Genomic DNA, 13,088 nt, shown 5'->3' with positions numbered 1-13,088 from the left:
ACTCGAGTCCAAGACCGGACTCGAGTACTACAATCCTGACTGATACAGTAAAGATGTTGCTGACATGAATGTAATGCAGTGGATGTTTATATCCTGCAGGAATGCCTTCCTGTCAGCCTCTAAGAGGTTTGTGGAGAAGGACCTGGAGGTGTCCATGGCTGGACGTTCCTTCATGATAACAGGAGCCAATAGTGGCATTGGGAAAGCTACTGCTATGACCATCGCTAAGAAAGGTGCCAATCCTACCGCCTGTTTTTCAGCAATTTAACTCATGTATAAAGACAAACAACACGTGTTGTGATTGATACTATTGCTTGGAAAAAAATATTTTTAATACTATTTTTAGTAGGGGTAATTGTTTAATGATAGGAATAGTACAAAATATTAGCAGTCATGAGACATTCCCATTTTGAATCATACAAATAAAATCAAAAAGGTCAGGTAACAGTATGGTGGACAATAATTACATAAAGCCAACACCACATAGTGATGATAAATTATTTAATAAAGTAGCCTGGACGCAGGTTATAATCACACAGGTACAAACCCAGATGCCACATGAAAAGGAACTGGCTGCCACCAGGAAACCCTACAGATAGACTAAGGACCAGCGTTATTAATATGTGAAAAGCACAAAACACTAGTAAAACTTAGTGTAAAATTTGTGCTTAAATACAAAGATATAGCAAAAGAAAACCCACAAATATTTGCTTGTTACTGTTTACATTTAATTTATTCTTTTGCAACCATCAATCTTGACTTTTATGACTTAGGCAGCAACTGCTAACACCGCATAGTAGTGCATTCCAAATACCATTGAAGGAGGTGCTGGACAAATAGAAGACAGCAATGAAAATATGTTTTCAGCAACTACTACCACACAGGATCTCCCAGATTCTAAGTTCCACCATCTACAACAAAGGAGAAACATTTTTTGCTAATGGTAAAAATCACTAGCCCTTACACATTCCCCTTAACTTGTTAGTCAAAACTACAATGAATGCAAATTAGATACGGTAAAAAGGCACACACAAAAAAAATCTTGGAAAAGGCAGCCACACAATGAGTTGATGCTCCCAAACACATTTCAAAATGCCATAGCTGTACTTCAAACTTCCCAAGTTTGCATAAAGTTAGCTGCGTCCCACAAAAGTTGTCAGTAAATTTAATACTCTTCTCCTGTTGAAAATTTGTTGAGGTCAGTTCTCAGCTAGAAAAGAATGACGTGTATTCCATTTTCTTTCACAGGCGGAACGATCCACATGGTGTGCAGGAACAAGGACAAGGCCGAGGAGGCGAGGGCTGATATTGTGAAGGAGACTGGAAATAAAGTACAGTATGACTCAACAGACACCGACAGAAAGCCTTCAAATTGTCTGGTTCCTCAGACGTTGCATTATTCATTATTCTAAATGGCCGGTGTCCTTACAGGAGGTGTATGTCCACATCCTGGACCTGTCTGAGACCAAGAAGGTCTGGGAGTTTGCTGAGGCCTTTAAGAGAAAGTACAAGGCCCTCAATGTACTGGTGAGTGACATGGGTTAGCTATTTTAATATTTGGAAACATACGGCAATGTGATTATTATTTTACTGTTTTTAACTTTGTCAGAGTTCACGTTTGGTTTTGTGTTGGCACCTACTTCACTTTCCCTCTCTTTTTCTTTCCTCTCATGTGTTGTAATCTATGCAGATCAATAACGCGGGCGCCATCATGAGTCAGAGGGATACCAACGCTGAAGGGCTTGAGAAGAGCTTCGCCTCCAACGTCCTTGGTAAGTCACAGCTCAGGGGTGAGGTGTAAAGGGAACGCTGATAAAAAAGGAAATATGGTATAGTTATGTTTTGTTTTTGTTTGACACTAGGAGTTTACATTCTTACCAAGAGTCTGATTCCCTTGCTCGAGAAGAGTGCCGATCCCAGAGTGGTGAGTCTGGGAGACACAACCTGTGTTTGTTTGCCACGTCACAATATCCTACTATCTGCTCGACTGTAGGTTTGTCTTACCTCACAGAAGGTATGGACCTTTATTATTTTCAAAACATTTAGGAAAAGTTCATAGACTTTAGATAGTGTTGCACTGGTCAGTGTAATCCATCATTTTAATGAACATTTTAGGAGTTTGAGCCACTTGGTTTTGGCTATTTTAATCACAATAATTTGATCACATCAATCAGACACTTATCTTATTAAACATTAGTAAAAAGAACATTTCAGGCATACAAGGAATTCTTTACTAATAACACAGGGTCATAAGCTGAGGAAAAGGTCTGATGTATTTATTATTTCACTGTAAAAAATAAGACTGTATATTCAGTCAGCGACGGAAAAAGTAATGTCTTTAGTAAACTACAAAAAAACACCACATGACATGTAGTTCTGCATTAAAAAAAAGTATTATTTTTTGAAAAATGTACTCACTGACCACTGTCTTATTTCATGTTTATTTTCATGTTCATTTAATATTATAATTAAGTATGCATACCACATAAGCAACGTAATAGCGGCTTACATGTTATGTATCTTTTAATGTAGCTAATTGTTACCATTTTATATAAACAGTGTGGTAGTTTGTTCTGTTACTACGTATCATATTTTATCATAGGTTTTGTATGTAAAATCATCCTCTCCAAGGTAACTAGCCACTATAGCTGTCAGATAAATGAAGTATGATATTTACCTCTGAAATGTAAAATGGAAATACAAATATACCACAAAGTATATTCAAATACTTGAATACATGTACTTAGGTGTTCCACCACTGTGTATAGCATATAGGCATGATATAAAACTGGGTTTTTATATCATACATATATCAACCCCAGCTCCTTGTTCCGCCCCTCACCCATGTTCCCCTCTGTCTATGGTCAGATCACAGTGTCATCAGGGGGAATGTTGGTGCAGAAGCTCAGGACGGGAAACCTGCAGTCTGAGAGAGGCCGCTATGACGGCACCATGGTCTACGCCCAGCACAAAGTAAGAAGACAGCTTTAATACCTGCTGATCTGTTAAGACTCAGCAAAGATCGCAGCTGATGGACTGTCAGGCTTCACCGTCCTCAAGTGTTTGCAACAAAACAGACAAAACATATCAAATGTACAGTATTTTCATGTTAAAATAAAATACAATTTTAACATTAAAAAAAAACATCTGCAATAAAATGCAGAGTAGATATTTGCAGCTGATGATTCATGATTCATTGGTCAAACTCTAAAATATTGGTTTTCCCTAATGAAGTATATGGTTGGTGCAGGGTTTTAGATTATATTCTGATTGTAGAGTCCATCGGTACCACAATGAACCTTAAGTGAGTGATGTAAATGGTGGTGTCACATTTTAATCTGCATGTTATCCTGCTAGGATTTTAATATATTTATGTTGCGTATGAATCTAAATATTGGCAAATGGAAGTTTCCATCCAAAAACTTGAAAGCCCATGTAAGTTACATCCTGTTTTGTATGATATTACAGGGAACTATGATTCATCAAACGACATCTGAGCAATGTTTAGCTAGACTGATACTGACATGGAAAAAGAGACATGTGAGCCTCACCTGCTTAGAGTCCAACCCTTCTTCTCTCTTAAGACACATTTATTCATTTGTGTTTGTGTGTGTGTATGTCTTCCAGAGGCAGCAGGTGGTGATGACAGAGCAGCTGGCAAAGACTCACACTAACATCCACTTCTCCGTCATGCATCCAGGCTGGGTTGACACTCCAGGTACAGGCCCCTTAGACACATACACACTGAACACTACAAATCAACCACCACTTTTTTGAACAAATTACGCTAAATCATTCTGTATTAAAAAAAAGCCCTTCTTGCTTCCTAATCATTATCCAAGTTTGTTTTTGTCCCTTTCTGTCTCTGTCCGTCTGTCCTAGCGGTGGCCAATGCCATGCCAGACTTCCATCAATCTATGAAGGACAGTCTGCGGACCCCAGAGCAGGGGGCTGACACAGTGATTTGGCTGGCTGTCTCTGAGGCTGCAACTACAAACCCCAGCGGGCGTTTCTACCAGGGTATGTTGCAAAAGCAATCTTTGTCATTTTTATTTACCTGCTTATTTAAAAGGGATTTGTGTATTAAAAACAATCTTGGCAAAAAAGACAAAGATACAACTTTAGCACCCCTAGATTAAAAAAAACAAACTGTATGAAAGGGAGAAGAGATGAGAGGCGAACACTGTTGGCATAATTATATGTTGTTTGTCAGTTGTGGGTCAGCATGGTGGTGTGTGTGTGTGTGAGAGAGAGAGTGCGTGAGGGTTTGGCCTGGGTCCATTGCAGCTGGAGTGGGCTGCTTTTGGTGCCAGATACTGCCAGAGAGTACAGTGTCTCTATGAGTATATACATACAAATGTGTGTGCAAAAAAGTGTATATACACACACACACACACGCACACACACACACGCAAAATGGCCCCAGTGGCTTTTAAGAGGGAGATTGTGGCCTACTATGAAAATCTCACTTTAACCGAGACACAAACACACTGCATTCATTTTTAATGTAATGGAATATAATGGAATTGTATCTAGTGTCCTCTTTTTGCAATTTTAGGCAGGGAAGCTTTCATATTTGATAACAAATCCAAACACAAGTCAGTTTGTTTTTTTTCCTGTCATTTCATGTCAACACCCGCTAAGCAAAACTGCTGTGGGTGGCAAAATTGTAACAGCTGTCTATAAGGCAATATTTACCGTTATCTTGGAAACACTGGCACATTTTGATTTTGGCATTGCCATGCAAGTTGTAAACCTGGCATCCAATCTTGTTGAAACTATGAGCACATCAATTAGGCTGCAGTATTTCAATCCATTGCTATTGTTTGCTCGTGTTTATTCTTGTTGAAAATAATAAAAGCACACAGCTAAGATAGTGTGGAAATTTCATCATGAAGATTGTAATTATTGAAGTTAAAGAAGCTTTAAATTCAGTTTCCTCAAAAAAGGCCTACAAATCATTTTTCATTGGTTAATCCATCCATTGTATGTGTCTGCATTGTATCTTATTCTTATCCTTGTCCAAAAATTTAAGTTATGATACCAATGCAATCTATGGTTAAAAACTGCTAGGAAGTAATGGAAAAATTATACAGTATATATATTCCTGGGCCATATATTGTCTTCTATTTTTTTCCATCATTAATGATGAGGATTGTGAAACCAGTATTAAATTGCTGTCGATATGGCATTAAAAAGGTTTCAAATTGACCCCTGGTGTTTGAATCGAGTCAGGTGAGATCTGAGTCTGCCGCCGTTGAGGATGAAGCTTGAAAATGAATCCTTTGTTTGCGTTTTGTCAACCAATCTGAGCAGGTTGTTTGTACGTGCGCTTGGCCTGTATTGCCTTTTAAACACAGGGCATATCACAGCTGACCCCCTGACACCTTGTAGAAATCATTCCGAACTAGGCTAGGGCATATACATGAGTCAATAGATAGTTCTTACATGTACACACCTTTATGTTCAATCAATTTGTGTGTTTGTTCACAGACCGAAAGATGGTGTCCACCCACCTGCCGCTTGCCTGGACCCACAGCTCTGCCCTGGAGGAGCAGAAGTTACTGTCTGTGCTGGAGGACTTGGCCAAGACATTTCAGCCACACTGAGGCAGCAGGAACTGGTTACCAGTACAGCAACAACACTAACAGCATCTGTTCACACTGACCAAGGCTGGGCTCAGTATTTTATCCCTCCTGATACAATACACTCCAGGAGAGGGAATATTTCGAGGTCCATTTTTATCCAAAGCATTTGGAGTGTTAACTCTACCTGTGGTCACTGGCTCGGAAAAAAGTATGAAGATATACTGTGAAATCCAGCCTTACAATGCCAGATTAAACTCAGCTATAACAGAGGGATGAGCCAGATTTGCAATGCTTTATAACTATTTATATAACACATTTTCATATTTAACTTTATAAGGATTAACATGTGATTGTTAGAGTGTTTGATAGTGATGGTGCTTTCAAATGAGTTTTCAAAGGATTTTATCTTGCTGATAGAGAGAGCACCTTCACAAACCACACAAACGCGCACACACAACCACGTCTGTTACTGTGACTTTATGAAAGTTGTCAATCAGATGGGAATCTGATGTGACCAAAGTCACTCACACACCCTATGTTATTAATTCACAACACCAGCTATGGGTTCAACCTCTCGTCTTGACGACTTGCAAACGTGCAATGTGATGTGTATTTAATAGCTATGTAAGTAACTTGTGTATTTGCTTTACTGTATTGCAGCTTCTGTACTGTGCAGGTTGAGCTCAAGCTGGAGTTGAGGTGCTCTCTTTACTAGCCGTGTGCCTTTTTAATTCACCACACAACAGCATCACTTGACGCGCAATAAACTTATTGAATTAATGACTCAGTAATATCTGCCAGCACCTTTAAAAATTCCTTTTACTGACTAAGTTTACCTTGTAAATGTCTGCTTAAATAAAGAGTATTACTGATTTTTTTTTTTTACATTATCCAGAATAATAAAAAACAGTCAAATAAACATATCAGAATATCTTTATTAAGCATCCATTCTTTTCTCTAAGGTGCCCTGTTTTGAGGGCCCAGACAGATTTAAATCAGTACTGTATTGTCAACAAAATTATTTAAAAATACAATTACTTTTTGATAGATACATTAACAACAGCAAGTGTCTTTTACAAGCATCTGAAGTCAAACCAAACGGAAACCAATTTACAGTTTGATATTATGGGCCATGGTGTTGTGGAAAATGAGTCAACTTCAAAAGTGTTGATGTGTTCTCATCAACATGAAGGCCATTGATTCTAGTGTTTGATGAACTGCAGTTGGCAAAAAAACAACTCCTAGAACTGCTCCATCTAAGGAAATAAACCATTTACAACATGAGAAAATCTATGCCCTCCTTCCCGAGATTGGCCGGCAGTTCTGAAGATCTGTTTTATTTGCGGTTTCTGTAAACAGCTAATCTTGCCATCCATCATACCTTTAACATTCTGTCATTCTGCGGTGGAGTTAAGCCTCCATAGCCAGAAAGCCTTTTTTATCACCAAACACAATCTCTGACAATGACATGATAAAAAAATCACCGGAAGAAGCATGTCCAGTTCACTGAAAAAGGAAAGGAGAGCTTTGACTTCTGATTGTACGGTAGCATTGTCAATAACCCTGTAGATCCCAGATGACGCTGTGCGACTCTATATGCTACTTAAGGGTTTGACTGAGATCAGTTTTCCAATACTGTGCTTGACTGAAAATTGTTCATGAGCTAGTTGATGTCTGTTTCCAAACAACAGAGGTTCAGCTACAGTAAGAGTTTTGAAAGCATGACAGAGTTGTAATCAGTATGTTTGTATTAATAATGGATCAAATAACTACAAGGAATTAGAAAGGAATCCTTTGTGTAATTATTACCCCATTCTGCATTTCCTCAGGTCTACATAGGGTTCAGCATGTTGTTTTGGTTATTATGGCACATACCAATTTATATCAACCAAGTTTCCATAAAGACATTAACATATTAAAGCATTTACATGTATTTGGCAACTAAAGAGCCTGATATTTCTCACAGAATGTTTGCCAGCACATTTGACACAACAAGGTAAAATAAGGTGATAATATGTTACTGTTCTTTGCGTGTTGTTCTGCTGCCACCAAGTGGCCAACAAAGTTGAGGAAAACTGAAACAATGTTCACCCAACTCTGGACCTTCCTTAACCCTTCATAGCTAGCGGTTAGCTTAAGTGTTGGCACTTGCAGAGGAGGACAGTTTTGTTCAGTAACTAGGGTTGTAGAATGGATGTGGCCCTGGAACTGTTGTACCGAAACGGCAGCTTCCTCTTTTGCAGGAGCAAAGACCATTTTTAGCTTCTTTTAGCTCAATGTTTTGATTTTCCAGCCTCTACTGTTATCAACATTGTTTCGAGCAGCCGAACATTAAACAGCAGACAAAGTTAGCGGCTAGCTGGTTAACATAGTGGTGTGTTCAACAGCCAGAGTTTCAAGTTTAGAAAAGAGTTCATATTGGACTTGTTCTGCTAACCCTGGTGGGCTAGGGAGTCTTTTTAGCTTTTTGTTTTTTGGCCAATTGTTTTGGTGTAGCTAATGTTGCTCCATGTCATGTGAATAGGCAACAGCTTGATTACATATTCACCATAACATCTCTATAAAGTGATATGTCAATGTCGTGTTTTCAGGTTGTTTGGCTTCACCCAAGTTTTTTTTTTTTTTTATAATAAAAAGCAATTATCAGTCGATTAATGGAGGCTAAGTGGCTGGGATGACTCAGTTGGTAGAGCAGGCGCACATATACGTAGAGGTTTATTCCTCGTTGCAGAGGTCCAGGGTTTGTGTCAGACCTGTGGCAATTTCCTGCATGTCTTCCCCCTTTCTCACTTAGCTGTCCTGTCCATTAAAGGCAGAAAAGGCCCAAAAAAACAAGAAAACAAAAAACAAAATGAGACTAATAATATATTTTATATTTAATTTTTGATAATTATGAAGAACGATTTAAGTCAGCTTCCAGAATACAAAAGTTTCTACTGATTACCAAAATTCATTTTGTTTGGAGGGAAACAACCAAAGGGACAGAAACTTAAAATGAATGAACATTTGTGCAGAATATTAGCTAGTGACAGATTGAATAAGTATCAGCTTTCAGCCTAACCACAAGTATTTCTGTGTTATGTCTAAAAATCATGGAGTAAGGTCTGGTTGATAGGAAACAATAGCAGTCATATTGATTACTCATTCAATCTCTGTCTATGTTAGGAAGTAAAATACTATGTTCTGACACTGCAGTCCATCTCAACATTACTGAGTTTGCATGTGCTTCTACTAGGTGAGCACAAAGAAAAGTAAACAACCATTTACAATGATAATAGATAAATACTTTACTACAAATATAAATATACACTACATGATCAAAAACCTGGAATGTGACTACATTTTGAAATCAGGAATTCCAACATTATAATGCAAATAGTTCCAACTTACAATAAAGGCAAGCGTTAGTCTAACATTAGAAGATACTAGTCATTATTTACAAGGACGCTACATCGTATCCAGCTTTAACCCCTCCCGGATCTGAACTTACAAAAATGTTTTGTTTAATACAAAGACAAAGAACCACGAGTTGTGCAATTTAGTGCAGTGGTGAAAGCTTTACGAGACATCCTTAATACACAGATGTGTATGTGGAAAAAATAGAAGAGCTTAGAACAGAATTTGCAACAACAAAACAACAGGATGAAGAAACGCAAACAAGACACCCAGAGCTTTAGAACGAGGTGAATGCTTGAGAGGTAATGAGTGAACAGTCATACGCACTGATAAACCACTAAAAAGGCTTTGTGTGTGTGTCTCTCTTTTTAAGGCTTTTGAACAAACACAGGCATCCCTGATCTGACCCGCGATTCAGCATTTAGTGCTACATGTAGTTTAGAGTACCTGTCCAGTGCCTAAGTGCCTTTTTGGTGGGGGGGATTTCCAATTTTGCGCCACAAAAACGTGCAATATTTTTGAATTTTTTTTTAAAATTACAGATGAATAGTAATTCTCACAAGGCATTTGAATATTGAGTGTACACCGCAAGTGGTGCATGGTATCGACCTACCCAAATAAAGTTTTTTTTAAGAGAGTGATACATATCTAGGAGGTGGTGATCCTGTGCTATTTGTTTAAACTTGTTTTTACCCAAAAGAAGTTGGGGACTCAAAACCCATGAATCTGAAACGATCAAGGAAAGTCCCACTATTCAAATGAACAGTGACTGGTTCACCTCAGGCTGGCCGTGGTGATGCTGCCACTGTCAGTGCATGTTACCATGGCAACATATTTCAATTTCCCCTGCCTCACCTGGCTGGGTCAGCGATGTCATGCAAACATCTGACAAGTCCATCAAATTTGTATGGCAGCATCTTTTGAGGGTATCAAGCGATTTCCGTCATTTAACAAGAAAGAGGCTGTTCTATTGATTTTCTTACCAAGCTGGAGTGATTACACATTAATAATGATTATAACCGATATGAAGAGCATCCGCCCACTGACAACCTACTGATGTAAAACCTCCTGAGAGTGATTTAAGGCCAACTAGTGAAAGAAAACAAAACTGAAACAGAGAGGAAAAAAAAGACTGAAAAAGCTGATCACTTTGATCAGTGAGTCTATCTACTATACACATGATGCAAGGGTATTTACAGATGATTAGTTTTTTTTGTTTTTTTTTACACGTTACAGTGACTGAGTAATATGCAGGTAGTGGGCCATGGTAAAAAGCAAGCTAGTGTATGTTTGTACAGCACTTCCAGGTCAGCGACTTAGTGAAACTTAACTTTACAGTGCAAGGGTAATAAACAAATGCCCTTTGTCAAAAGAAGCATGGGAAATATATTGTAAACACTAATATCAATACTATTCCTCCCATAGGAGAAATCATTACAATGCATGCACACACCATTGTGCTTAGGGTTCTGTTTCGAATCAGTTCAAAAAGTCACACACACTTTCATGACAGCTAGTGAAAATAAATGTTTGAGAAGCAAAAGAAATGTGTAGGGCCACACCCCCCCACACCCACACTCACACTCACACACACAAGGCCTGGTTGTAGCTGAAAATCCCAGTAGATGATGGGAAGATATACTGTACAGAGGGGTTTCCATGACATTAGAAGAGTGTGCAGAGCACAGGGGGGACCATGTCGTGGGCCGGGCCAATCAACGCGAAGAGAAGCCTGTTGCTAAGCTACAGCCAACCACCTGCGTCACATCCCAGATCTGTGGAGACAAAGAGCCAATAATAATGATAAAGGCCTGGTGCAAAGCCACGTTTAAGGATTCTACATTATTACTGAGAGGACTCGTGAACCATTTCTGTTTTTTTCTTGAATACTTTCAAGTTATCTTCAGGCAGAATTTTTACTAGTAATTTACACCAAATTGCACAATGGAAATAAATTGAAAGGTGAAGTAAAGGAACCAATGAAAACATGATTCTTACAGAAAAGTACCACAAGATATAGAAGACCTCCACACCTGAAAGACTGACTACCACAAATGTTTGAACCTATTCAAAAAGGTTGTGTCTCCATGAAAAACTTGCAACTGCAACATTTTAAGAGTGTCTATAAAGTTGTTTTATAAGAATGCAAGCACATAGGCAGTGCCTGTGTGTGTGCAGCTGTGTTCACTCACATACTTTCTTGGGTACTGTACTTTGTGTATTTAATACAAAAGTTTAATTGAGGATTAAAAAGACTCTGCCAGCAGGTCTGTGTGGCTGCACAGCGGTTTTTGGGCTGCCTGCAGAGACGCTGATTTCCTGTGTTTGACACAACCTGAATACATGCATGAATTATCTGGAATCAAACAACTGTTGTTGACCTTAACAATGCGGTCGCTTCCACAAGTGACCATCAGGCCTCTGGATGGGTCCATGTCCATGTGGGCGATGTTGTGTTTCCCCTCATGGAACGTGGCCAATGGTGTTCGACTACACAAACGCACTCACGCACGCACGCGACCGCGCGCGCGCGCGCGCCGCACACACACACACACACACACACACACACACACACACACACACACACACACCACACACACACACACACACACACACACACACACACACACACACACACACACACACACACACACACACACACACACACACACACCACCACACACACACACACACCACACACACAGCCACCACACACCACACACACACACACACACACACACACACACACACACACACAAAAATCAGTTTCCCTCATTACTCTGAAATAGGGATACAATATAATCAATTATTACAAAATGTAGAGAAGGCCTTTACTCACTCTTCTTCTTTGATGGTATCAAAACAGGCATCACACACCCGCACCGGGAACTCGAAGCCCATGATTGGGAATGTGGTGCGTTTAGAACTACATTTTCCACACACAGCATTGCCGCACTTCCTGCAGTGGTGCTGCACAAAAGTAAAAAACAATTGTATATTAGGGTGACTGAGGGACTCACAACCGCTAATGCTACTGATCAAACTCCTACCTGTCTGAGCCCCATGGTCTTAGTGTCCCACATCTGCTTGATGTTCCAGAAGAAAGGCTGCTCGCACTTCTGACAAGAGTCGCTGTCTAACCACTGGGGCGCCTGCAGATGCACATGCAGTTAAAAGATACCATTAAATATGACTAAATTAATGCTCCGTATAGACATAGAAGTACTGCAGACATCATAGGTACCCATGCAAAGACATTGAGACAAAAATAGAGAGGAGAAACAAAATTATTTACAACCAACTTTTAATACTGCACATTCCATTGACTATTATACTAGAATTTATTGTCCACTAAAAATGAAGAAATTACATATGTATCAGTGTAGCGTACAGCTAATCTGCCTTTTAAAGTCAATTCAAATTCTATGTCAGACACTATTGCCTTTTTAAACAAGCATCTATGAGAAAAACGTAGAAAGCAGACCTCTTCTCTCTGTGTGTCCATGTTCCACACTGCCATGCCTCCGTCGGCCGAGCACGACACCAGCTGCCTGGTCAACTGGAGGTAACGAATGGCCTGAACACGCTCACTGAGGGAGACATTGAATACAGAGAACGAATTTTAATTATAATTTAATAATAATTCTAGCAAAAGCAGTATTTTCACAGTGACATTGCAACTCTACTGAGCGTTTTAACCTTTCATTACAATTTGTCTGGATATGTAGGCTGCATGTTTACTGTTTAGTTCAGTTGTTAGAATTAAAGAATAAGAGGTAGTGGCCGAAAAATGGATTAATACTGCTTTAATACATAAAGCACCATAAAGCAAGTATAAAGATACGAATAGCAGGTGAAACAATACAATACTACAAAGAAAACTGACAGAACTTTAATATTAAAAATAAAATTCCGAAAGATCAAAAGGGCCATTTGAATTGTTTTTTTCAATAGGCTGACACACAAACACTTTTATCATTTTTACTGACTACATTGACAATAGCATTTTTGCTCAACTTCCATACTGTTCTATACTACAATGCTCCATATATGGAAGTATATAAAATACATTTTCGGTCTTTATTTTTGACAGGACAGATGAAG

The 13,088-nt window shown here is 39.0% G+C and overlaps 2 protein-coding genes across 2 annotated transcripts in view; one reads left to right on the top strand and one right to left on the bottom strand.

Moving 5' to 3' along the window:
• The window catches only part of dhrs12la (dehydrogenase/reductase 12-like a), an 8,539-nt gene extending 2,073 nt beyond the window's left edge, over nucleotides 1-6,466 (top strand). Inside the window, exons 2-10 of the mRNA XM_032505156.1 lie at nucleotides 100-233; nucleotides 1,249-1,331; nucleotides 1,432-1,527; nucleotides 1,691-1,772; nucleotides 1,863-1,924; nucleotides 2,869-2,973; nucleotides 3,628-3,718; nucleotides 3,883-4,020; nucleotides 5,494-6,466. Of these exons, the coding sequence (XP_032361047.1) occupies nucleotides 100-233; nucleotides 1,249-1,331; nucleotides 1,432-1,527; nucleotides 1,691-1,772; nucleotides 1,863-1,924; nucleotides 2,869-2,973; nucleotides 3,628-3,718; nucleotides 3,883-4,020; nucleotides 5,494-5,609 (907 nt within the window). The 3' untranslated portion in view covers nucleotides 5,610-6,466. The remainder of the gene's footprint in view (nucleotides 1-99; nucleotides 234-1,248; nucleotides 1,332-1,431; nucleotides 1,528-1,690; nucleotides 1,773-1,862; nucleotides 1,925-2,868; nucleotides 2,974-3,627; nucleotides 3,719-3,882; nucleotides 4,021-5,493) is intronic.
• Nucleotides 6,467-6,503: 37 nt separating this feature from the next.
• The window catches only part of wdfy1 (WD repeat and FYVE domain containing 1), a 14,358-nt gene continuing 7,773 nt past the window's right edge, over nucleotides 6,504-13,088 (bottom strand). The window contains exons 8-12 of the mRNA XM_032505060.1: nucleotides 12,469-12,574; nucleotides 12,035-12,136; nucleotides 11,824-11,954; nucleotides 11,366-11,474; nucleotides 6,504-10,759 (exon numbers count right to left, since the gene is read on the bottom strand). Of these exons, the coding sequence (XP_032360951.1) occupies nucleotides 10,700-10,759; nucleotides 11,366-11,474; nucleotides 11,824-11,954; nucleotides 12,035-12,136; nucleotides 12,469-12,574 (508 nt within the window). The 3' untranslated portion in view covers nucleotides 6,504-10,699. The remainder of the gene's footprint in view (nucleotides 10,760-11,365; nucleotides 11,475-11,823; nucleotides 11,955-12,034; nucleotides 12,137-12,468; nucleotides 12,575-13,088) is intronic.

Source organism: Etheostoma spectabile, chromosome 3, assembly GCF_008692095.1.
Source record: "Etheostoma spectabile isolate EspeVRDwgs_2016 chromosome 3, UIUC_Espe_1.0, whole genome shotgun sequence".
In the NCBI taxonomy this organism is placed as follows: Eukaryota; Metazoa; Chordata; class Actinopteri; order Perciformes; family Percidae; genus Etheostoma; species Etheostoma spectabile.
This window is presented reverse-complemented; position numbering and strand designations above follow the sequence as displayed.